General features: G+C 40.7%; 1 protein-coding gene across 10 annotated transcripts in view; it reads left to right on the plus strand.

Moving 5' to 3' along the window:
• The window catches only part of ARMH3 (armadillo like helical domain containing 3), a 219,318-nt gene that overhangs the window by 77,574 nt on the left and 115,688 nt on the right, over nt 1-26,056 (plus strand). For all 10 annotated transcript variants that reach the window (XM_023546793.2, XM_064269402.1, XM_023546794.2 and 7 more), the window contains 3 exons: nt 2,561-2,649; nt 19,334-19,416; nt 20,352-20,478. In XM_023546793.2, coding sequence (XP_023402561.1) covers nt 2,561-2,649; nt 19,334-19,416; nt 20,352-20,478 — 299 coding nt within the window. The remainder of the gene's footprint in view (nt 1-2,560; nt 2,650-19,333; nt 19,417-20,351; nt 20,479-26,056) is intronic.

A 26,056-nucleotide genomic window follows, 5' to 3' on the forward strand; every position in this document is an offset into this window, starting at 1 on the left:
TGAGCTGACCTTCCATGTATTGAGTGTTGTCCTTCCCTTCAGCTAAAGCAGTTCTTATCTACTAATTAATCAGTAGAAAAACCTCTCCCTCCCTCCCCCTCCTCGTAACCACAAAAGTATGTGTTCTTCTCAGTTTATACTATTTCTCAAGATCTTATAATAGTGGTCTTATACAATATTTGTCCTTTTGCCTCTGACTGATTTCGCTCAGCATAATGCCTTCCAGGTTCCTCCATGTTATGAAATGTTTCACAGATTCGTCACTGTTCTTTATCGATACGTAGTATTCCATTGTGTGAATATACCACAATTTATTTACCCGTTCATCCGTTGATGGACACCTTGGTTGCTTCCAGCTTTTTGCTATTGTAAACAGAGCTGCAATAAACATGGGTGTGCATATATCTGTTTGTGTGAAGGCTCTTGTTTCTCTAGGGTATATTCCGAGGAGTGGGATTTCTGGGTTGTATGGTAGTTCTATTTCTCCTATCTAATCTTTTGAGTTGCTGTTGTCAGTTTCATCCCATATAGATAGTTCTTAAAAGAGCATAATACTCAAGGCTGACATTTTTTTACTAGTCAAGCTAAACTATTATTCGGTTTTAACAAGACTCCAGGGGATATTTTTGGTTTAAGTTTTAAAGAGTATCTCAGGGCAAGAGTTTCAGGGATTCATCCAACTTTCATTGCTCCAGTAAGTCTGGAGTTCATGAGAATTGTAAATTCTGTTCTGCATTTCCTCCTTTTGATCAGGATTCTTCTATAGAATCTTTGATCAAAATGTTCAGTAATGGTAGCCAGTACCATCCACTTCTTCTGGTCTCATGGCAAAGGAGGCAGTTGTTCATGGAGGCAGTTAGCTACACATTCCATACCCTCCTCTTGTTTCTGATTTTCCTTCTTCCTCTGTTGCTTCAGGTGAATAGAGACCAATTTCTGTGCCTTGGATGACTGCTTGTAAGCCTTTAAGACCTCAGGCACTATACAACGAACTAGGAGGTAGAACAGAAGCATTAAACATGTTATTAGGCCAGTTAACTGAGATGCCCCAAGAAACCATGACGCTAAACCTCTAAACCAAGGAACCAAATCCTATGAGGTTTTTAATTGTATAAAAGCAACCTCAGCAGCTACTGTTTTTGTTGTTGTAAATGTATCTATCACACAACTTTTGCCAGTTCAACTTTTTACAGGTGTACGCCTTATTGACAGCAGTTACAATCATCAGCTGTGCAACCCTATCCTTAATCAATGTGATTTTTCTGTTACCATTAAGCCCTTCTTTCCCCCTCCCTCCTACTCCTGGTAACCACTAAGAAACTTTGTTCTCTATACATTTCTCTTTTCTTGTCTTTTTATATTAGTGAGGTTATATAATATTCGTTTTTTTGTGGTTGACTTATTTCGCTCAGCATAGTATCTTCAAGCTCCATCCATATTATAGCATGTATCAAGACTTCGTTTCTCCTGGCTGAGTAGTATTCCATTGCATGTACAACATTTGTTTATCCATACATCTGTTGATGGGCATTTAGGTTGTTTTCACCTTTTGGCTATTGTGAATTGTGCTGCAGTGAACATTTGTGTACAAGTCTCTCTTCGAGTCTCTGCTTTCAGGTCTTTTGGGTATATACCTAGGAGTGGAGTTGCTGGGTCATGTAGTAGTACTATTTTTAGTTTTTTTGAGGAACTGCCACATTGTTTTCCATAGCAATGGGTAAGGCTTCCCGTCTCCCCACATCCTTGCCAGTATTTGTTATTTTGTGTTTTTTTTTTTTTTTTTTTTTAATCTTAGCCATCCTAGTGGGAGTGTAATGGTATCTCATTGTGGTTTTGGTTTGCATCTCTCTGATGGCTAATGATGGTGAGCGTCTTTTCGTGTGTCTGGTGGTCATTTCAATGTCCTTTTTGGTGAAATGTCTATTCAAGTCCTGTTCCTATTTTACGATTGGGCTATTTGTCTTTTTGTTGTTAAGTTGCTGAAGTTTCGTACTATATATTTTAGTTATTAGGTTCTTGTTGAATATGTGGTTTCCAAAGATAATCTCCCAGTTGGTAGCTTGTCTTTTCACTTTTTTGGGAATGTCTTTTGGTTAACAGAAGTTTTTAATTTTTATGAGGTATTTTTTAATGTAAATAAAATGTAAGTTAACTATAAATTAAATTTAAATTTTGTTTAAATAAAAAACTTAAATTTAAATAGATCTAGAAGCTTAAGATCTATAATTTTGTGTTTTTGCATCCTGTGTCTGCCACATCCTTCCTTCCCGGAAAGATGCTTAAGGGAATTTTATCAGTGGTGCCTAATTGGCTATTGATCTATATAAGTGGTTCCAGCCCCTTTTTCTCCGTGGTAAAGGGAAAGGGTAATGTAAGCATTGTGTATGTATTTATCCATCAAAAGAGCTGCAGGTAGAAGTTCCTTGTTTTGCATGTGTATATTTATATCCAGTGTCTTCAGTGGCTTAGCAAAACTGCTGCCTCACTAAAGAAAGTAATCTGTGGTGAGTTTGCACCATGTTCTCAGGCTTACCCCAGTTTTCCTGTTTCTCTCTTGTAGACGCTGCATTCAGGTAGTACATAAACTGCTTTGCTACCAGAAGAAGTGTAGAGTACGCCTGCATTACACCTGGCGGGAGCTCTGGTCAGGTAACTTTTTCTTTGGAATTTATTCTCTCTTCCTATACCTCTTACGATCCCCTAGGGCTGGGTTCAAGATAAATTTTTAAAAATCTTTTTAGTTTGTTTAGGATGCTTCTTTTTTCATTTATACTTTTCATCATTTTTTGACATTTCAGCCTTTTCCTAATTCACACCTGGGTGTGTTGCATACCTATTCCACACTTTCTCTCCTGTTCCTTGTCCTCCCTCTATTTTTTGTCAGCTGGGTGGAGACGATTGAATACTTCTTGAGTTCCCTTGAGGGAGCGTGAGTTAGAAGGAGTCAGTACAAACCTGGATTCTCCCTCTGTTCCATTTGGTAGTAGCATATGGACTATAGGGAGCTTCTGTGTGTTTCCTCAAGATGAGTAATCTCAGGAGGAATGTCATAGGGAGAGGGGGTGGAGGTGGGGGTGGGGACATGGGGGGAATCCTGTTCTTTGTGTTACATCTGGCATTATTACTGTTTACAGACAGTGTGGATTATACCACTCCCCCTGTGCCAGAGACAAAAACAGCAAATTACAGTGTTTACTTTTGTCTTCTTATCCATTTGGTAGCCCAGTAAAGTCACTACCACCCCTACAGGCGGGAAGTGGCACTTCTCTAAGGGTATAATTAATGCTGGCTTGCCACCCCTTTCTTTTGTGTGACTAAATTGGGGGTTTCAGGAAAGCAGGGGCGACATGCTTCCTGAGGCAGTTGCTTGCTGATGGGTCCTGTGGCTTTTGTGACCCGATGGTACAATAAAATTTTCTCCAGAAGATTATAGTGATAAATCGTTGCCACACCCATGAGAGGGCTTCTTTGTATTCTCAGCAGAGGAGTGTGTGTTAGTGTCAGAGTCTTTACAAGAAACAGGCCAGCACCCCAGCCCCATTCCATGGAAATTGTCTTGCTTGTTGTGACACATGGTTTCCTTCTAACCCAATTTGGCTTTCTAAATTTAGTCCTCCATAATGGGAAGTAGAGATCTTTAATTAATGGATTAGCAAGTTCTTTGCAGTTACTGTCTATGGTGGTGAACGAGGAGTAGGAGAATAACACTAATTGGCAATAGCGATATTTTGCTATTTTAGGAGAGAAAAGTATGTTTTGTGATTGTGTCAGAGTTTGAGATTGAGGGATGTCAGAAGAGCTGAAGAGAGATCAAAAGAGATTAAAATGACTAAAGTTAGAAGTTTTTAAAACCAAAAAAAACCAGACCTGTTGCTGTCGAGTCAATTCTGACTCAAAGCTCCCTATAGGACAGAGTAGAACTGCTCCATAGGGTTTCCAAGGCTGTAATCATTACGGAAGCAGACTGCGACATCTTTCTTCCATGGAGGGCTGGTGGGTTTGAACTGCCAACCGATCAGTTAGTAGCCGAGTGCTTAACCAGTCTGCCACCAGGGCTCCTTAGAAGTTTTTAGGTAGCAGCAATTCTTTTTAATATAAAGGACTACTGTTGCCAGTGGATACTTACGTGGTTGTCAAGCTTTAAAAGCCTAGGATTAAAGAAAAAACTAAAAAATGATGCTTGTTTGTAGATTATGGCATAGTTGTAGGATTAAAACAAGTACAAATGGTTTATGTTTATAGCTGGGATAAAGTTACACTTTGTAGTTATTAAGCAATTGGTAGTACAGTGAAACCTGTGAGAGTCACAACTTGACGGGATGGCCTCGTTTTTCCAAGTCTCGCAAGTTTTACGTCTTTGACAGGGCGCAGTTTTATCACTTTTCTATCGCTTGTTTTAGTAGAAAATATTTGAGTTTTCCTTCTCTGACAGGTTTCTGCTTTATACAGGTTTATACTGGTTTTACAGTCGTAGTTGTTTCTGCCTGCTTCTGATTCCTTTCTGGTTTTATTTTCTCTTTATTTAAAAAAAATTTTATCTTTTTTCTCTCCTTTCTGTCGTAGCTATTCTACCTCTGGCCTCTGTGATTTCTGTGGCTTTTCTCCCATCCTCATACCTGTTGTCCACTTCCGTATTGTCCTATTCCGTTGCCTTCTCCTGTCACCTTGGTCTGTCTCCCTGGACTTCCCATTACCCTCCTGCCTTCACCTTGTATCCCTTGCCCTCTTGATAAATTTGACCCCTTTATTCTTATGAAATGCTTTTCCTGTCCTATGTGCTATTATCATCATATATTTTACTTTTACATATGTTATAAACCCCAGAATACTTGTCAATGTTTTTGCTTGAGCAGACATTATCATTTAAAAAGATTTAAACATGTCTTTTATATTTATCATTTTTGGCACTTGGCATTTTTCCTTTCGGCTAGAAAATTTTTAAAGAAAGAGACCATTCTTTATTCTGTGTTGGTCAGCTGACTTTGTCTTTGAGTACCTTTTTTCACATTCAGCTTTGTAATTATGTGCTATCTCAGAACTGATTGGTTGGCTTTCTGAGACCCTTGATGGATCAAGAAGAAGGGTATGTGTCCTTAGTGAGCCATAGATGACTGCTTGTTTTTAAGGCATAGGCATTTGACCAGAGTTCTCTGTCAAGTGAGGCTATCTCCTTTTCACATATAGACTGGGTGAGCCCTCCTGGAACCCTGGGTCCATTGTTCATACGTGGAGTGTACAGTGAGATGCTGAGCAGCAGGTGTTAAGGAAAGCTGCAAAATATAGCACTACCTCTGATGCAGTCAAAGCCTGTAATAATGTATAATATTGCAAGCAGCGAATATAAGTGTGGCTACCATAAAAAAATTTTCTTTTTGTGGCGGATACACCCACTCCTTGGCTGGCACTACCCCTCGTATGTTGGTATGCCCATGTTTTTACTCTTTCTTTGCTTGCTAGACGTACGGATTTGAGGGAAGTGTGTAAAACTCATCATGATAAGTATACTTACGTGTATATATGCTTGTCAATGTATGTGCTGCAAACTGTAATTGAAAATTGAATTTTATTAATGAATAAGATTGTTAAGGCATATGTTGTTAGATCGGACACACAGACAGAAGCCCTTGGGTGTCTAGGAAGCAATCCACTAGGGTCCAAATGCTGTTTGTCAGTGTGGGTGTTTAGTATCACTGCACTTTGAGTTTTAATTTTTAGTCGTAAGCTGTCTGACTACAGCAGCTCTCTATTTCGGGAGGCAGCCAGAAGTTCCCTTCTGAATTCTTATGTGGAATTCCCGGAGTTGGTCGTATGGGTAAGGAGGAACCAGCTGTATTAGTTGGGGGTTCAATCTTGTCTAATATGCTTTCCCTACTGTTGGTTTTACAGATTCAAGCCCTGACTTAGCCCGGGCTGCCGCTGTCTATTTATAATGTTGCTTATCACCATGGTATCTGAGTACGTGGGAAATATATTTAGGCTCTCTTCAACTAGAGTATGGAAAGGAGGAGGTCCTACCTGTCTGCACTGGCCTCTTTTCCAGCAATTACTGTTTTTCACCACATCATGGAAAGTTCAAAAGCTCTTGCCTGACCTCTAGGCTACCCAGATCTCCTGGTGTGAGTAAAGAGTTAGGTCTTAAAACTCTCCACTGATGGGTATGAGAAAACTGGGTATTAGAATATTAGGATAAGGTCCAAGTGAAATCGTTCTTTACTTTTAAGACTACGATGAAAGCTATGGTCTCTGTCCAGAAAAATGCCCATTTACACATCCACACATTTTACAGATCATTTGAGGTAGCAGCCCATCCATGACCTCATGTTTAGAAACCCTGTCTTAATTTTATGTTCCATAGCCTCCTGATGAATTCTGTTCCCACAGAACATCTTAGCATCTGGTGAAATATTTTTATTTACGGTCTTACTGCATTACTACTGGGAGCTTTAGCAACCTTTTCTCTGAACTTCTTGAGGCTGAAGGCCATTTTGTTCACTATGTTTTATTTCCTGTGTGTTCCTGTAGCACTTTGTGCCTCTATTTTAGCATATCACATTGTTTTGCTGTGTTTGCATATGTTTATGCAATGGTTTGTTTAAATATCTATCTTTCCTCTAAAAAAAGTTCCTGGAGAACCGGCCCTGTGTTTTAATCATTGTTTTTCCCCAGCAGCCTGCTTGACTTTTAGTAGAGGCTCAGAAAACATTTAAATGAATAAATAAATGACTGAATGGTTACATAGAATTTCCACTAATAAGAAATCAACATTTTCTTAAAGCAGCACAATATTGTGTTTGGTCCTCAGAATAATAATAATAAATAATGATAGAACCCAGTAGGATGTTTGTTGTCATGTTTCTCTTGAGCTGAGACTATCACCTTTGATAGAGACAGCCATTCACCTTAGTTTTACTCATGTTGTTGATATGAAAGGAAGCAGTGGGTAGTTTCTCTTTATCTTTTTCCTTACCTACAATGTATGTATTGCTTTTAATCAAGTAAAAATGGAAACCTTAAAGGTTTCCAAGCCGTTAACTGAAGGATGACCAGACTGTTTAGAGAGAAGCGTGTAGTTGCTGGAGAGGGAAATACTTGGACAGAGCTTTACAAAGTCAGCTTATTTTACTTCCACTGATGGCAGAAGGGGCGCTGGGGAGGCAGCCTGCATTTAAATAGTGTGGCTTTCCACAGCCTGAAAACATGGGTTCATTTAAAGGCAGATTTATACTGGTATTTCATACTCGACATTTATCTATGGATCACAGTCCTTACTCTTTCATTCTGCCATATCCCTGGGTAATAAGTCATTATTTTTATCCCCATTTGTTGGGGAAGGGAGTGGAGATACAGAAGGGTTAAGTGACTTGCCAAGGATAGTAGAACAAGATATTAAATAGAGTCGTGATTAGAACTTAGAGTTCCTGACTCCTATGCTCAGACGCAGATCACTGGGCAACATTTGCCTCCCTGCAGGAAGAAAGGCCCCCAAAGCCCCCAAAACAACCTGTTCAGCTTCACTGTGCTAAATAGCGTCCAAAGCATTCACAGCTTTGTGAAAAAGAGAAATTGCACAAGGCCTGACCTTTCAGATACCTACTGGGGAAAAAATCAAAAACGTAGAGAGTGTTACAGCTTTCTGGATCCAGCTGACTTTCCCATCACTGGCAGAAGCCTTTGACTTCGTGGTTAGGTACACCTTGAGACTGAGAATTGAGAGCCTTTTGTTGGAAGCTGGTTATACTGCAGGTGTTGTCATACAGGATTGAAATGTTTTAAGAGAAAGCCTGAACCATTGATTTATCTGGCAGTTCTTGTGTAGATTAAGTATAGTTTTGACAGTTTGGCAGTCCCCCCTGTTTTGGGGAAACTGTCCTTTGAACTGAGGAGTCCTGGCGGCACAGTAGTTAAGTGCACAGCTCTTAACTGAAAGGTCAGCGTTCAAACCATCCAGCTGCTTTGAGGGAGAAAGATGTGGCAGTTTGCTTCTGTAAAGAGTATATATGGCCTTGGAAACCCTATGGGACAGTTCTACTTTGTCCTGTAGGGCCACTATGAGCTGGAATTTGCTCGATGTCAGCGGGCTTGGTTTTTTGGGGGAATTCCTTGAACTTTTAATTGTCTGCCTTTTTTTAGTTAAGTTTTTTAAAAAACTTTATTTTAGTGTAATTATAGACTCACAGGAAATTGCAAAAATAGTACATAGAGTCCCATGTGCCCTTCACCTAGCTTCCCCCAAGGGTGACATCTTATATAACTGTATAATATTGCTTCTTTTAGTTTTGAAGAGGGTATCTAGGTGGGAAAGAACATAACAGTAAAAAGATAGGTTAAATGAGAACAGGAATTTTGGCAGCTGCTGTTGTTTATTTTTTACATTGCCTTTTAAATTGTTCTCCCCCTTCCCTCTAAATTTTCCGTGATTTAGGGGATATCTTGGTTACCTAGTGCTGCTGTAATACAAATACTACAAGTAGGGGGCTTTGGAGAACGAAAATTAATTTTATCACAGTTCGAGAGACTAAAAGTTTAAATTGGTGTCACGGCTGTGTCCGTTTGTTCTTTGTCAGTAGCCCTTGGCGTTCCTTGGTTCCTTGGCATTTTTGGCCTGTAGATGACCTTCACATGGCATCTGTCTTCCCTGTGCACGTCTCTACACCCATTCTGCTCTCTTTTTTATTGCACTTTAGATGAAGGTTTACAGAGCAAATTAGTTTCTCATTAAACAGTTAATACATATATTGTTTTGTGACGTTGGTTACCAACCCCACAACATGTTAACACTCTCCTCTTCTCGCCCTTGGGTACCCCATTACCAGCTTTTCTGGCCTGTCCTGCGTTCTCGTTCTTGCCCCTGGGCTGGTGTGCCCATTTAGTCTTGTTTTGTTTTATGGGCCTGTCTGGTTTTGGCTGAAGTAAAGCACTACTGAAGAAGAAGAATAAAGTAGGAAGACTCTCACCACCTGACCTCAGAACCTCCTATATAGCTGCGGTAGTCAAAACAGCCTGGTACTGCTACAATGACAGACACATAGACCAATGGAACAGAATTGAGAACCTGGATGTAAGTCCATCTACCTGTGGTCTCCTGATCTTTGACAAAGGCCCAGAGGCCATCAGATGAGGAAGACACAGTCTTTTTAACAGATGGTGCTGACAAAACCAGACGTCCATCTGTGGGAAAAAAAAATGAAACAGGTCTCATACCTCATACCATACACAAAAATTAATTCAAAATGAATCAAAGATCGAAATATAAAGCCCAAAGCTATAAAGATATAGAAGAAAAAATAGGGTCAACGCTAGAGGCCCTAGTACAAGGCATAAATAAGATACAAACCATACCTAACAATACACAAATTCAAGAAGATAAGCTAGAAAACGGGGATCTTCTTAAAAAAAAAAAAACCACTTATGCTCTTTTAATAAGTCAGAAGTGATTAGATTTAGAACTCACCCTACTTGGGTATGACCTAATTAACACAACAAAGAAAACCCTATTTCCAAACAAGATCATATTTATAGGGGCCAGGATTTCAATACATATTTTTGTTGGACACAATTCAATTCACAACAGGAGAATATGTCACAAGATCTGTTCCAGTCTTGAAATGCCTAATTAAGACTGTTCTAAGCTTATGTGTGTAAGAAGAGAGAGATTTTTTCTTCTAAGGATAATAAATTCTCTCTTAAAATTAGAATGCTCTAACATAGTGGGCTGTATTAGCTTCCTGGAGTCCCTGGGTGGTACAGATAGTGTACTTAGCAGCTAACCAAAATATTGGAGGTTCGAGTCCACCCAGAGGTGCCTTGGAAAAAAGGCCTGGTGATCTACTTCTGAAAAATCAGCCATTGAAAATTCTGTGGAGCACAGTTCTACTCTTGACACGTGAGGTTGCCATGGGTCGAAATTGACTCGTCAGCCACTGGCTTTATTAGTTTCTAGGGCTGCTGTAACAAAGTACCATAACGTGCGTGACTTTTAAAGAACAGAAATTTATTTTCTCGCAGTTCTGGAAGGCTGGCTGCCAGTTCCTTTTGAGCGCTCTGAGAGAAACTGTCTCGTGCCTCTCTCCTAGCTTCTGGTACCTCCAAGGTGTTCCTTGAGTTGCAGCTGCAGCATCACATGGCATCCTTCCTCTGTCTCCCTGGCTCTGATGTCTCTCTGTCTCTGTGTATCTTCTCCCCTTGTATCAGGACACTGATCATACTGACTTAAGACTCGCCCTACTCCAGTATGAATTCTTGTTAACTGATAACATCTTCAAAGATCCTACTTCCAAACAGGGTCGCAGTCATACATATTGGGGTTAGGATTTCAACATATCTTTATGCGGGGCACAATTCTCTCTATAATAGGAGCATTTCTCTCCATAATTTAGTTACGAAAGATTCTGTACAGCAGTGTACAAAGCCCTAAGACTGAAAAAGAGTACCAGAAAGTTTTTTTCCTTCAAATCACGTTTGGCTAAAACCAAAATTTTACACTACTTTGAATCTTTCTCCCTCAGAAACTTGACAGAAACAAAAAATAAAATCTCTAACAGGATTAGCCTATTAGAGGGAGAAAAAGATTCCTGACCTAAAAGCCCCTAGAAAAGTGAGAAATCTTTCCTTGTTCATTTCTCTGCAGTAGAAATCCCTTCCTAGCCAGAGAAGTGTCAACTCTCTTAGGCCCATCAGCATCTTTTCAAGTGGAAGGGACAGAGGAAGAAGTAGCTGATGTTGCTCTGCCTGTCCTAGTTCCAAAGGAACATAGCATTTGGTATAATAAGGAATCATTCTTCCTTGGATTTAGAGTGACCAGGACAGGTCTGTTATTGATTTTCCCTCATTCTGGCAAAAACAAAGTTCTTGGTCCTACATCAGATGGCTCAACTAAGACATTAAAAAAAAAAAACAAAAAACTAAGACATAGTCTCCTTAAATATTAGATTTCTGCAAGGGTGATTTTGTCTCTCAGCTGGGCAATGTTGGAAAAAATGAGCAGGTACTATACAGCCTGAAAGGAGCCATAGTGGCGCAGCAGTTAAGCGCTTGGCTGTTAACCCAAGTCGGCAGTCTGATCCACGGGAGAAAGATGTGGCAGTCTGCTTCCGTAAAGATTTATGGCCTTGGAAACTGTATGAAACAGTTCTACTCTGTCCTACAGGGTCGCTATGAGTCAGAATCTACTCAACCGCAGTGGGTATGGGGCCTGAGAAGAAGACAGTTGCTCCTGAGAGGTGAAAAAAAAAAAAAATTTTTTTTTTTTTTTAAGAGGTAGCTGAACAAAAATGAGGTATATGGTATCCTGCCTTTCCCAGTGTCTGGGATATGAGAACTTTCACGTAAAAACTCATTTTCATTATAAAGAAGAGGGCTGGTGGTAATTGTGAGAATTTCCGTTTTCCCAAGTGAATGTGGAATCGGAGATGTTGAAAGCCTTATTTCCGCTTTTAGCAAATACTACATCAAGAGCAAGGAAAATGGTGAGGATAGAACCTGACTTCCATTCAAAAGAAAGGATTTGCTTTGTTTTCTGGTTCATCTAGAAGGGTGTGGAACATTTAGGCAGTGTAGCCTGTTGACATACTGACTTTTGTGCTCTGTTCACCTGGAGAGGCTCATAGCAGACAAACAAAACCCACGGCTGTCAAGTCGATTCCGACTCATAGCGACCTTGTAGGACAGAGTAGAGCTGCCCCGTAGAGTTTCCAAGGAGCACCTGGTGGATTCGAACTGCAGACCTTTTGGTTAGCAGCCGTAGCACTTAACAACTATGCCACCAGGGTTTCTGCACACAAACAAAGCCATCCCATTTTCTTGTTTGATTCATTAGCCTCTATTTCATTGAGGCACTTGGGTTTGCAGCCAGACAGATGCCTGTATTCTGAGAAGCCACCCAGTATATTTTTAAATTATTCTTCTGGCAGGTGTTGGCTTCTAAATCCTTCCTGCACCATGGTGCTGATTGACAGCGAGCTTGCTGATTACAGGGACTGTCCCTAGGTAATTGGTGATTTTGTCCAGAGATGCTGGAATTGGCTGAGTTTATAGTGCCTCTGGGGTTTTGGTGGCATTAGCTTGTTACACTGGTGCTATTTCCAGCCTGTCCTTTGAGTTCCTTGACTTCCCTCCTAAGCAAGTAAGATGCTAATATTTTTCATCTATCAGTCACTGTGAAATTATTTATCTTCCCTAATGAGCTTTGATTTGGGATCTGTGGCACCTCATTCTAACTCCATGCCGGGCATCAAAATAGGGCCCGAGTGCTGCTTTGCGTTCTGCCTCTTTCTCTTCATAGCATGTAAAAGCTGCTCAAACAGACAGCTCTCTCTGACCTGATTCTGTGGAGACATTTATTTGTGCTCTGCTGGAGGCACTCTGTCTCCTTCCTGTTTTTAATCTTATTTAAATGTCATTCACTTGGTTTTGTAATTAAGCCTCCCCTCTGCTTCTCTGAGGCAGGCATCTGAGCTACCACTTAATTGTGTCTTCCCGTGGTTGGCTTGTTCCTCTCTGCACCTGGTTTACCTCAGTGTAGGGGACAGGTTTTAGTCCTGGAGAAGTTCCCATATTCATTATTCATTCTACTCCTACATGGCAACACAATTTGCTGTTACCTTTTTTCCCTCCCTCTGAATTCAAAGTAGAATAGAAAAAATCTGGGTAAGTCCACATTGTGTGGGGTACATTAATGCTAGGAACAGCTCTGTAAATAAGGTTCTTTGTGGGGGAAAGGGAGACTTTGTAAGGTGTGGCAGGATTTTCAGGTGATGGTGCTGAACCCTATCCATTTAAAAAAATAGATTGGCTTCCCCTGCCTCTGGAAATCCCCTTGAGTCTCAGGGAACCATCAAGGTATCTGTTCCCGGGTTCAGCTTCCCAGAACCTGCACACTAGGCTTTATTCCACCAGCATCTACATGCATAAAAGTCAGAATTTCTGCATAGCTATCCTACTGTTTCACCAAGCATGATGCAGAAGACTCCCCAAGGAATGGCGATGGGCCAAAGCTAAGTATGAGACTAACAGTTGCTTCTAGTATAGAGTTAAAAGAGGCAGCAATTGCAGCCATTTGGCAGTTCCTGAAAAAGAGCCCAGGAGCTAAGTTTTCAAGGGACCTGGTAGAAAAGAGTTTCCAGTGAAGAAACAAGTGTTAGTGGAATATTCACTTACACTTGGACCATAGTAGCTTAAATGTATTTAATGTGTAGTATAATACCTTTTTTTTTTTTATAATACCTCAGACATTTCACTGACATAACTCTATTTTCATAGATAAAACTTTATTTTTTACTTAGCACAGTAAAAGTATTTGGAGCTGTGTATCTGGAGCCTTATTTAGTATGATGAGACAGCAAAGATTCAGAGTCAAATCCAAGATCCCCAAGGATTTCTTAGGAGGTTGTTGGTACTCCGTGCATTGGTAGCTTTGGTGGCAAACCTGGAATATTTTTCTGAAGATTGCCATTGTATGGTCTTGAAGGCTGCTGAGGGTTCATTTTGAATTTGCATTCTTGCCCGAGAGACCATGGACTCTCTTGACTGAGTATATTTGGCTCCTTTCCTTTTCCCCATCAAAGAGGAAGCACTTTTGTATGTTTAGCCCTGTACTCAGTACAGTGTACCACAATGTAAGTATCAGCCAGTTAGTTATGCTGAGGTTACAGAAAGTTGGGGTGGAGTGTTTGTGGGGCTCACGGTAGCATCAATGGAAAGAAAAACGTTGACCTCTTGTTTTTGTTTTTTGAGGATATGGAGGTTAAACTACCCCAGGCTAGTGGAATAAAATCCCAAGATGGTTAGAAGAGAGGTGCACCCTGAACTTAACAGAATTTTCCATTTGGCCACTTGGACATGTGAAGGGCTGGTTAGTGGAGTCCTGACTAAAGTATAGGTATTGGTCCTGGGTAGCTTAAAGCACTGCCTCCAAAAAAATTTTTTTGTTAAATGGAAGTTTACGAAGAACCAGTACAGTTTCACATACCTCAGCAGGAAGAGTCATGCACCTTCTCCCTAGTATGGTTTCCTTAATGTAAAGTAGCTCCAACCAACTATGTGACTTTGGGTAACTTAACCTGTCTGCATTTCAATTTCCTCATCTGTAAAATGGGGAAATAATACCTCCTTCATTGGCTATTTAAGAGGATTCAGTGAGAATAATGTACCTTAAGGCTTTACATAATGCCTAGCGCACAGCAGGCACTTAATAAGTGTTACCTCCCTTGCCATTTATGACTGTTGTGTTTCTCACTTTGAAAAGAGATGAATCAGTTTGGAAAAGGTGATTCCTGTAGCTAAGTGTCTCTTTTTAAGGTATCAGTAGGGTACAGTAGAAAAGAGGAAGGCTTGAGATGCTCTGTTATCTTCTGGCACAGTTATTGCCATGGTGATTGTTGCTCTGCAGGAGAAAATGATGCATTCCTCTATAATATGCCTATATGGCATTGGTGTTTTGGCAGCCCACTGTCCTGGAGCTGTTGGAGAATGGAGGCCTTTTGTCTCTCAAGTCCTGGAGGTACTCAACCACCAAGCTCATCCTTATCCCCAAAGGATACGCTCTGCAACAAGCTGTGCCATTCTGTTTTGTGGAAATGAGCAGCCATTACTCACCTAATGGGCAAAACTCTTTTGCACATTATTGAGTTCCTATTATATAAGGCCCTTCTGTGGAAATCCCCCAGACCAGTGGGCCAGACCTTTGGTGAGGAAGAGGCTTGTGTTAGCTCCTTATCCCCCACTCCCTTTTTAAGCACCATTATTTAAAAATGAGCATGATAAACCAAAGGATCAAGTTAAAAAGAAAACAAAGTACATCCTGCCCCTGGTATCTTCATAATGACTAAAACATGTACTGCGCCTGTTAGCAAACTATTACGACATATGACTAATTAACAATACTATGTTTATACAATCAACCCCTTATTTTTTATCATTATCTTCCCTCTTCCCTCTATGTACTGCTACTTCGGTGACTGTCCTTGGAACAGTTTGGCTGGTCATGTGCCCAGATGGCACCAAGTGGACAAGTGGATCAAGGGCAGTTTTCTAAAAATGTGTGTGGGGAGGGTACAGGGGGTGAACTAGGAGCCAGCCAGCATGAGCACCGTGCTACTTGTGTGCTGGCACTGAGTTCCTAAGTGCCAGTTCTGTCTGTCGTTGAAACTGCTCTGACATGAGGGTAGTCTCTTCTTTGGCCGGCTCTCTAAACCCTGTGTGTACTCTACACCATAATGGGTTATGAATAACCTGGTTATTTTTTATATTCATGTTTTTTTGTTTTGGTTTCCATTTTGCATAAAGAAAAGGGGATCTTTACTCCCTTTAAATTCCAGGTCCAGTCACATTCCATGCCCAGTACAGAATTGTGAAGGAGGCAACGCCGAGTGAGGGAATTAGGAACAGTTTTAGTAGGCAGTTATGTGCTGGGTTTTTAAAAGATTCTAGAGAGTAAGCAGAGACAGAGAGAAGGGGAGCGGTATGTGAGTGGCAAGATGTAAAAAAGAGATGAGAGCAGATGTAGAGGATGCCAGGGCCTGCTGAGGTGGCTTGTGAGGAGAAGAGCTACTGGGAGTCTTTTAGTGTTGAGAGTGGGTAGTAGGGAGTCTTTTAGTGTTGAGAGTGGGTAGTAGAAAGGTAATAACGAGATATTAAACAACTGTACTCTAATAAGTAAATGAAGACCAAGAGAAAAAGGGGACTAAATATATGAAAATAACCTGGAGCAGCCAGTAGGTGGAGAAGGTTATAAACTAGAGTCTAGAGAAGTGTTGGTAAGAGTACACATAGTCAAAAATCTAAGTACACCATTTATATGTAGGTTTTTTTTCCCCCTCCTTTAACATTTAACTCCATCTAGCATCTTTTTTGTTTAATTTTTATTTTAATGGAATTGGTAGAAAGAACACTAAATGGGAGATCAGGTTTTAGTCCCAGCTTAATCACTAGCTAGTTTGGGGGAGGGAAGGTTTTCTTTTCTAAAAATGAAGGTGGCACAGTGGTTAAGAGATTCACTGCTAACCAAAAGGTCACCAGGTTGAATACACCAGCTGCTCCTTGGAAACCCTATTGGGTAGTTCTACTCTGTCCTATAGGATCGCCGTGAGTTGGAATCGACTTGATGGCAATGAGGTTTTTTTTTTTTTTTTTTTGTCCTTTCTAGGTCTAAAAATTTATAACCAGCTATATCAAAGCCTCACAGACTTAGAACTATCATCACAGCAGGTCAGAAGACAGAAGAGAATGCATGTGTAGTGGTGTACAGGACACAGAACAGTTTGATGTAATGAGTGCAAAGTCAGGGTGCCAATGAAAGGAAAAAGCATTATTTCACAGGATATTTGGGACATTCTCTCTTGCAGAGAAATTGTGGTCTCTGATGTCATGGGCTTGCGAGAGCCAAGTTTAAGGTTGCTTTGTTCATTTTAACTGCCTGTTAAACTCCTTCCAGAGACAATTACTACTTCCAGGTGAGAAAACACTGGTCTGATGTAAATTATCAGGGGCAGAATGCAAGTCCCCCTTGGTAGTGACTATTAGAAAACTGTAGTTCTGGACTCTTTTCAATACCTTTTGGCTCCGCCAATGTCTGTGGCAGTTGGGACACAGGTTGCTTCTTGGTCTGTGCCAGAAGTGCTCTCCTCCTCCCCTCATATTTATCACTTTGTCATCCCTGACTCTGAGTCCCAGAGATCAAGACTAGCTTTAGTCCAACAGCGGAGCAATAAATCATTGCTCCCACTTCCTTTTCTCCAGGTTTCCTGCCCCTTAATTACCACATAGTCATTGCTGAGGCTGCATCTCTGTGTTGTGTGTGCTGGGGACAAAAAGCCCATGTTGACTGGATGTGTGCAAAAGCTGTTTTGTCTGCAGGCATCACATTTTACAGAGTGCTACTTGTTCTACCCATCCCCTTCTTTTGTCTTTTGTGAGTTGATTGAGTTTGATTGTCAGGTGTTTTACCATTAATGGGACTTGTCTAAGCTTGTGATTAGGAAGTGGGTAGGCAGCCATTAAATTACTCCGCAAGGTGATCTTCATTAAGGAAGGAGGCTTGGGCTGGGGTTACTCATATTTATGTGGATTTTTGCTAGTGCTCCCTTGGGTTCCCTAACTAAGCTCCTAGCAGGAGCTAAACAGCTTGTGTGATCCAAAATGTGTTCCCATGGAGCTTTTTTCTGGGTCCAGTCCAACAGATCATTTGTTAATGGACAACATCAAAAGGGCCAGCTGCCTATCACTTAACTTTCCATGATGGGACACTAGAGAACTAAAGTCAGGGCAGGGGTGAAGCGTTCACGTGAGGATGTCTGCCTCCTTCATCCCTAGGAAAGCTTTTTGCTATTTGAGGGGAGAGATTCAGGCTTTAGAAATGGAATGTACTTGCCAGGCTCTTGTACTTTCCTTGCCTGCTGTTTCTTTTCTGTACCTGTGCTTTGAGAGGCTGGAGAGTGAGGGCTGTTGTGTGGCAGGCAGCAAGTATCTGGAGAGTCTTACTCCTACTCATCATTCCCTGCTGTTCCAAATCAAAGCTCACATCTATACTCTAGTAATCTTCACACAAACCTCAGACAGCGTGGGGAAATGGTTATCATATCTACTGGTAGAGAAGCAGATATGATCTATCAAAGAAAAGGTCGGACATTTTCTTGGGTTCGTGGGAGGGAAGGATTGACGGGGAGAAGACAGAAGAACTACAGATTGCTTGCAGCTGCTCTTTATATTTTCCCATCAAGTTAGGAGAGCTGCACAATAAAAATTAAAAAAAAAAAAAAAAAGGAGAGCTGGGTACAGAGACATTATTCAGAATGGGCACAGAAACAGGATTTATTTCGTGGACAAATGTCCTAGGTAAAAGAGAACAAGGCACCTGGTAATTTTTGTTATGCCTAAAATTTATTTGCAGAAATGTCCTTAAAGCTGTACTGTTAACCTAAGGACTTGACAGTCAGTCTCTTTACTGAGATTGCTTGGGTTTCAGCAGTTTCTCCCCTTATTAAAAATTGCCAGGCAGAGAAGGGACCTTTCTGGTAAATATTGTCACTGTCGAGAAAGAACGGACAGAGCAAGCTGCACTTTTGTTTGAATAGCTAGAACAGTTAAGGGCTTTTTTCTCACTGTGAGCTTTCCTCCCATGCATAGCTGAAGCCCAGTTGTAGGTTATCCAGTATAGCTGACGCATCTAGTGACCAGCTGGAATTGATAGATGGCCCTCTTGGCAATGATGTTTGAAATAGACACATGGATAAAACTTGGTAACATGAGATGCTAGCAGTCTAGGGTAGGAGGTGGACCCTCATTTTGACTTATAAATTGAGCAAATTTGATGGGGAAATCACCATGTGGGAGTAAATTTGGAACACTAAGATGTCAGTTTTATAGTCAAATTTCTGAGCTTAATTGCTATTTAAGAAGTAGCAAAAAGTAGATTTTAAAAAGTCCTTCTATGGGCAGATAAGCAGACAATTGCTTGGGAATTTGTCAGTGCTTTCTTCAAACATATCTACCTTACCTGCTTTTTTTTTTTCTTAATTTATTTCGTTGTTGGTGTTGAAACTATACTCAACAAAACATACACCAATTCAACTGTTTCTGTGTGTACAGTTCAGTGACATTGATGACGTTCATCAGTTGTACAACCATTCTCATCCTCGATTTCTGAGTTGTTTTTCCTGCATTAACATAAACTCACTGGCCCCTGAGGTTCCTGTCTAATCTTTCAAGTTGCTGTTGTCACTTTGATCCCATACAGATAGTTCTTAAAAGAGCATAATGGTCAAGGCAGACATTTTTACTAATTAAGCTAAATTATTGTTTGGTTTTAAGAAGACTTCAGGGGATATTTTTGGTTTAAGTTTTAAAGATTATCTCAGGGCAGTGGTTTCAGCAGTTCACTCAGCCCCCTTGGCTCCGGGAAGTCTAGAGTCTGTAAAAATTTGGAATTCTGTTCTGCATTTTCCCCCTTTTGATCAGGATTCTACTATAGAATCTTTGAACAAGATGTTCAGTAATGATTGCCAGGCACCATCTAGTTCTTCGGGTCTCATGGCAAAGGAGGCAATTGTTCATGGAGGCAATTAGCCACTCATTCCATATTCTCCTCCTCTTCCTGATTCTCCTTCTTCCTCTGTTGCTCCAGGCAAATGGAGACCAATTGTCATGCCTTGGATGGCTGCCTATAAGCTTCTAAGACCCCAGAAACTATACAATGAGCTAGAACCTTACCTACTTTTTAAAAGTCCCTGGCAGCTGATACTCATTTTAGCCCCGTCTGAATTTCTGTAGAACTAGTCTGCTTTCCTTTAGCCTTATTAATTATGCTTAAATAATTTGTCATTATCTTTTTTTTTTTAAGCCTTGATCAATTTGCTGAAGTTCCTTATGTCAAATGAGACCGTACTTTTGGCTAAACACAACATTTTTACATTAGCCCTTATGGTAAGTAATGAAAAAAAAAATTTCTTTCTCTGAAATAGGAACTGGTGGTCTGGGGATTAAGACACTAGGAGAACCAGGCCCATAGTTTCCTCTTGGATCAGAATCTCTAGACTGGTGCTCCCTACTCTCACCTGTGTCTTTGGCAAAACCTGGGACTCTTTCTCCTTTATAAGAGTGTGTTGTCTGGTAGGGGAGGATATAGATCAGATCTCTGTATGAATGGAGAGCCTTGGGCCCAGTTAAGAGACAGTACTATGCTACTATATATAGTCTCTATGTTGGTAAATAGCAAAGCCTCTATGAGATGTCCCAGTCATATGAGTGGTTGTACCACGGTTGCTCTTGGTGTCCTAGGGACATTACAGATGCCTGTTTATCTGGTTGATTATTTGGGGTAAAAGGAGGTCATTGTGCCTTTTAACTATCTTCTCAGGATAGTATCTAGTGGTGTCTTGGTAAATGTTCAGCAATTGGCTCTCTAGGTAGTGGGGGAGAAGCCCTGATTTATAGCATTTTTTACAAATTTCCATGGTATAACTATTTCCACCATGGCCAGTTTCAGGCTATCAGCATGACATCATTGAATGCAGATTTAGGAAGAGATGTGTAGTAGCACACCATTATATGGTATTCCCACCATGTAGATATGAGATGTAAATTAATATCAAGAGCATAGATAATAGTAAAAGGTAAAAAATAATTGGAAAGTGATGAATTTTGAGTATTTACTTCTTTTAAGATAATTTATTTAACTGTAAGTTTATAGAAGTTGATTTTTAATAATAGTTGTGTTTAACAACCAGCTCACAAAAATCTTAAAAATTTAACGATCAGCTTTTGGAAGTCAGCAAGAGCTGGCTCCAGCATACCACTGATCATACCCTTCTGGCCTTCATAGCCTGATGCCTGTATATGGGGCTTTTGCTTCTTTCCAGATCGTGAACCTATTTAATATGTTTATTACATATGGCGACACATTCTTGCCTACCCCCAGCAGCTATGACGAACTCTACTACGAGATTATCCGCATGCACCAGAGCTTTGACAACCTCTACTCCATGGGTAAGCCGTCTCTTCTTTTTACTCCATTCTCTCCTTCAACTGTCTGGTTTTTGACATGTAAGAGGAAAAACTACAAAAGATTCTTCTCTAGTTGCTCTATGCATTTGCTTGGCATAGAAGCATAGTAGTCTTCTCAGGTATATATGGACCTCATTGCCTTTAGGAACTCGGATTTCATCTCAGTGGAAAGTCTGTTAGCAGCCTTATAGCCCTTTGTAGATGTGAGTGAAAGAGAGGTTTGTGGATTTAGTGAGTTATCAGTGAGATGGAAGTGAAATAGTGTTGGGAATTGACAGTGGCAAAAAGAGAAGCTTGGATCCCAAAGGTACCAAATTAGAAAAAAAAAAAAATTGTGTAATTTGAGAAGATACAGGATTTTAAGGAGTCTTAATGAACCTATGTATTTTTACAATAACTTATAAGAGGAAGTGGGCACTAGATAAAAATCTTTCTTGCAGACCTTTTGGTGATTGGCTCACTAAAAGTTTACTGTGCATCCATAATGAGTATAACTTATTTCTGAAAGAAGCCATACACCCCCATAAGTTTGTGTAAAGAGCCAAGTCACTTCTACCATTGAGTGGTAAGGAAAGGTCCCTGTAGATTGAACAGAAATAGAAAGCCACTCAGTAAAACTGCTTTATTAAAAAAAAAAAAAAAAAAGCAAAAAACTATCAGCTTTATTTAGGTATAATTGATATACAATAAATGGCACATGTTTAAAGAGCACAATTTGAAAAGTTTTGATGTATGTATGTACACCTGAAAATATAGTCAAGATAATGAGCACATTTATCACCTCCAGAAGTTTCCTTGTGTCCATTTAGAATGTCTCTCCTTGCACCCTTTCCCTGTCCTTGTCTGTGTCCCTGGACAACCCCTAATCTGCTTCCTGTCACCATAGATTACTTTGTTTTATTCCTTTTGATAAGACTACTGGTGAAAAATCTGCCTTATGCTTGGGACTGCCGTATAATAAGAAAAGTAGAGGGGACTAATAATGAATACCAAGAAAAAGAGAAGAAGTAAACAGTGGGAAAAAAAGGATTACCTGGGAGGAAAACTTTTAAGAGAACCACATATAGCTTGGCAGTATGATGTCTTAGGCATTGATGTAGGGGCTTGTGTTAGTAGGATGTTTCCAACTGCAAGTATCAGAAAACTCTGACTTAAACTATCTTAAACAACAAGAAAATTCTCTCACTTTACAAGAACTGTAAGGGAATGACAGTTCCAGAATGGTGTGATCACTTGCTCAGTAATGTCTGCAAGGACCCAAATTCTCTCTATTTCTCTGCTCTCTCATATACATTACATTGTAGTGGTGTTGGCATCATGTCAGCTCCCCTCAAGTTAGCAAGTTCCAGTTGTCATAGCACAACACATGTCTTTTTTTTTTTTTTTTTTTTAAAGAAATAAGAAGTCTTCTGTGAGAACCTCCAAATAGATTTCTTATTGGCCAAATACACTCAGTGTACCCTAGTGTGATGTCCTTCTGTTTGGCTTCACCAGTGTTTTCTGTGAATACAGAATTTTCCAAGGGTAAAGAGCTGTTCCAAAGGCTTTAAAAAAAACAACAACAAAAAAAACCTGTTGCCTTTGAGTCAATTCCTTCTCATAACAACCCTATGCGATAGAGTACAACTGCCTCATAGAGTTTCCTAGGCTGTAAATCTTTAGGAAGCAGACTGCCATATCTTTCTCCCATGGAGTGGCTGGTGGGTTCAAACCACCGACTTCTTGGTTAGCAGCTGAGCGCTTAGCCACTGCACCACCAGGGCTCCTTCAGAGGGTTTAGGACCCATCAAAAAGATGAATGAAGATAACTTTCGATAAGGAAAGGGAAGAGAGTTAGAGTGAGGGAGAATTTTATAAAAGTCTGATTACGTATTCAGCTGGGCCATGTACCCATTGTCAAATGAGATAAGCTTTTATAACTACAGCAACAAGGTAAGAAACGGTACCTGGGAATGCCCATACCTGCCAAGGAAATGAAAGGGTAACCAGGAGAGCACAAATATGAAAGTAAAAATTTCATTAACTGAAACATGACAAACAGGAAATAGCATGTTTTAGGTGTTCTTCATTTTGTATAAAGTGTGATCAAACTTCTGGTGGGAAAGACATTTAATTTTTTAGTCAGGTTTTTTTTTTTTTTTTAATTTTGGTGGAAATATACACGGCAGAACCTACACCCATTTGATAGTTTCTATGTGTACAATTCATTACACGTAGAATGTGTAATGATGACACAACATTGGTTACATTCTTCATGTTGTGTCATCATTCTCATTATCTCTACCTGTATTGTTTCACCACCATTGATTTAGACTCACTACCCCCTTAACTTCTCGTCTGTGCTTTAGAGTTACTGTTGTCAATTTGATCTCATACAGATAATACCTTTTTTTTTTTAAGTTTCTTTTTTATTTTTTTTAACTTTTTATTGTGCTTTAAGTGAAAGTTTACAAATCAAGTCACTTTCTCATATAAAAATTTATATACACCTTGCTATATACTCCTAGTTGCTCTCCCCCTAATGAGACAGCACAGTCCTTTTCTCCACTCTGTATTTTCATGTCCATCTGGCCAGCTTCTGACCCCCTCTGCCCTCTCATCTCCCTTCCAGACAGGAGCTGCCCACATAGTCTTGTGTCTACTTGATCCAAGAAGCTCACTCCTCACCAGTACCATTTTCTGTCCCATAGTCCAGTCCAGTCCCTGTCTGAAGAGTTGGCTTTGGGAATGGTTCCTGTCTTGGGCTAACAGAAGGTCTGGGGACCATGACCTCCTGGGGCCTTCTAGTTCTCAGTTAGACCATTAAGTCTGGCCTTTTTACGAAAATTTGAGGTCTGCATCCCACTGCTGTCTTCCTGCCTCAGGGCTTCTCTGTTGTGTTCCCTGTCAGGGCAGTCATCGGTTGTAGCCGGGCACCATCTAGTTTGTCTGGTCTCAGGCTGATGTAGTCTCTGATTTATGTGGCCCTTTCTGTCTCTTGGGCTCGTAATGACCTTGTATCGTTGGTGTTCTTCATTCTCCTTTGCTCCAGGTGGGTTGAGACCAATTGATGCATCTTAGATGGCTGCTTGCTTGCATTTAAGATCCCAGTCTCCAGTCTGCAAAGTAGGATGCAGAATGTTTTCTTAATAGGTTTTATTATGCCAATTGACCTAGATGTCTCCTGAAACCATGGTCCCCAAACCCCCGCTCCAACTATGCTGGCCTTTTCTGTAATTTTATTGTTAATCTTCTGAATGTCTGATTGCTGTCTATGGATTTTTCCAGTTCATTAAATTTTTCGTTATGTTCCTGAATAGCCTTTTTAATTTCTTCAACTGCTTTATCTGTGTGTTCCTTGGCTTGTTCTGCGTATTGCCTGATCTCTTTGCTGATCTCGTTCCTAATGTCTTGAAGAGGTCTGTATATTAATCTTTTGTATTCTGGATCTGGTAATTCCAGGAAGGCACCTTCATCCAGAAGATCATTTGATCCTTTATTTTGAGAACTTGTTGAAGCGATAATAGTCTGCTTCCTTATGTGATTTGATATAGACTGTTGTCTCCGAGCCATCTATAAGTTATTGTATTAATTTATTTTGTGTTTGCTTACTATATCTTAGCTTCTTGCTTTGTTTTGTCTTGATATGCCCAAATAGGTTGCTTGAGTGAGCTAGCTTGATTATTTTTGCTTTCGAAGTGCTAACGTCCTGTCACCAGTTGGCTAGAACTGTTACCAGGTATATGAACCTAGAAGCCCATTCACTTTGCCTGTATGGATTCAGCTCAAGTGTCCAGGTAGTTCCTCATCAAGTGTGTGGTACAGGCTCTGTCCTCAGTCTTAGAGGGGCAAGGGTGTTTGGTGTGGGTACTGGTATCTGGTTGCAGCAGGGGGTCACACTCTGAACAAGGCAGGGTGCTGACAACCATCCCCTGAGTGACTGTGAGGAAATCGCGTCCCTGTTCCCTAGACAACACAGGTGGGTGGGTTCTACATATGGACCATGGGCACCCAATGCTTTTGGTTGTAAGGGCTGGGAAGTACCAGTTATCCTTGGACGCCTGTCACAGGTGGCTGGGTGAAGTGAGTGGAACCACCAGTCCTTAGCCCCATGATGTGGGTAGGTGAGGACTCTGTTTAATAGGGAAAGTGGTGTCAAACATCAAACACCCACCTCTCCACCACACAGCTGAAACAGTTGCAGTCAGCCACCAAGGGTCTATTCTCCTGAAATAGGTCCACACAGGTCCATGCAGCTGGGAAAGGTATTCAGAGCCCACAGACCGTTTATGCCTGGACAACAGCCCCTTCTGTCCTGAGCTTCCCAGGTTAGTGGAGCTGGCAGATTATCTTTTCCCTCAACTGTGAATTTGTTCCTTCTCCAAGGCCAGGAGAATGGCTCAGGTCGCTCAGCAGAGCCTGTCTCAGGCCCAGGGAAATCGACAGCCACTGAAGCTGGCTTGCAGTAAAATATACACAAGTACTTAGCTTTTGCCGAGGGTAATTCAGGTTCGGCAACTACTCTCTGGTTTTGAACCATCTCTCCCTCCCCCGCTGCTCAGTCCATTTTCTAACTTTGCCTTTGATGTTCAGGGCTCCCAGCTTGTCATGAATATAATCGTTTCACTTGTTTTGTCAGGTCTTTGTTGTAAGAGGGATCACCAGAAGTGTCTGACTACTCCACCATCTTGGCCCTGCCCCCAGATTAATTCATTAAAAGAGCACGGTGCTCATGGTGAATATTCTTTATTAATTTAGCTGAACTATTGTTTAGTTTAAAGTTGACTTTAGGGGATAATTTCAGTTCATGGTATGAAGATTTTCTTAGAGCAGTAGATTTGGGGGTTCCTCCAGTCTCAGTCCCGCACGTGTCTGTCAGTGAGTGCTGGAGGTGCTCACTCGTCTATGCCAAGAAATATGGAAGACAGCTTCCTGGCCAACTGACTGGAAGAGATCCATATTTATGCCTATTCCCAAGAAAGGTGATCCAACTGAATGTGGAAATTACAGAACAATATCATTAATATCATATGCAAGCAAAATTTTGCTGAAGATCATTCAAAAACGGCTGCAGCAGTATATCAACAGGGAACTGCCAGAAATTCAGGCCAGATTCAGAAGAGGACGTGGAACCAGGGATATCATTGCTGATGTCAGATGGATCCTGTCTGAGAGCAGAGACTACCAGATGGATGTCTACCTGTGTTTTATTGACTATGCAAAGGCATTCGACTGTGTGGATCATAACATATTAGGATAACATTGCGAAAAATGGGAATTCCAGAACACGTTATTGTGCTCATGAGGAACCTTTACATAGATCAAGAGGCAGTTGTTCGAACAGAACAAGGGGATACTGATTGGTTTAAAGTCAGGAAAGGTGTGCGTCAGGGTTGTATTCTTTCACCACACCTATTCAACCTGTATGCTGAGCAAATAATCCGTGAAGCTGGACTATATGAAGAAGAACGGGGCATCAGGATTGGAGGAAGACTCATTAACAACCTGCAGATGACATGACCTCGCTTGCTGAAAGTGAAGAGGACTTGAAGCACTTACTAATGAAGATCAAAGACCACAG

The sequence above is a fragment of the Loxodonta africana genome, chromosome 16, assembly GCF_030014295.1.
Source record: "Loxodonta africana isolate mLoxAfr1 chromosome 16, mLoxAfr1.hap2, whole genome shotgun sequence".
NCBI lineage: Eukaryota > Metazoa > Chordata > Mammalia > Proboscidea > Elephantidae > Loxodonta > Loxodonta africana.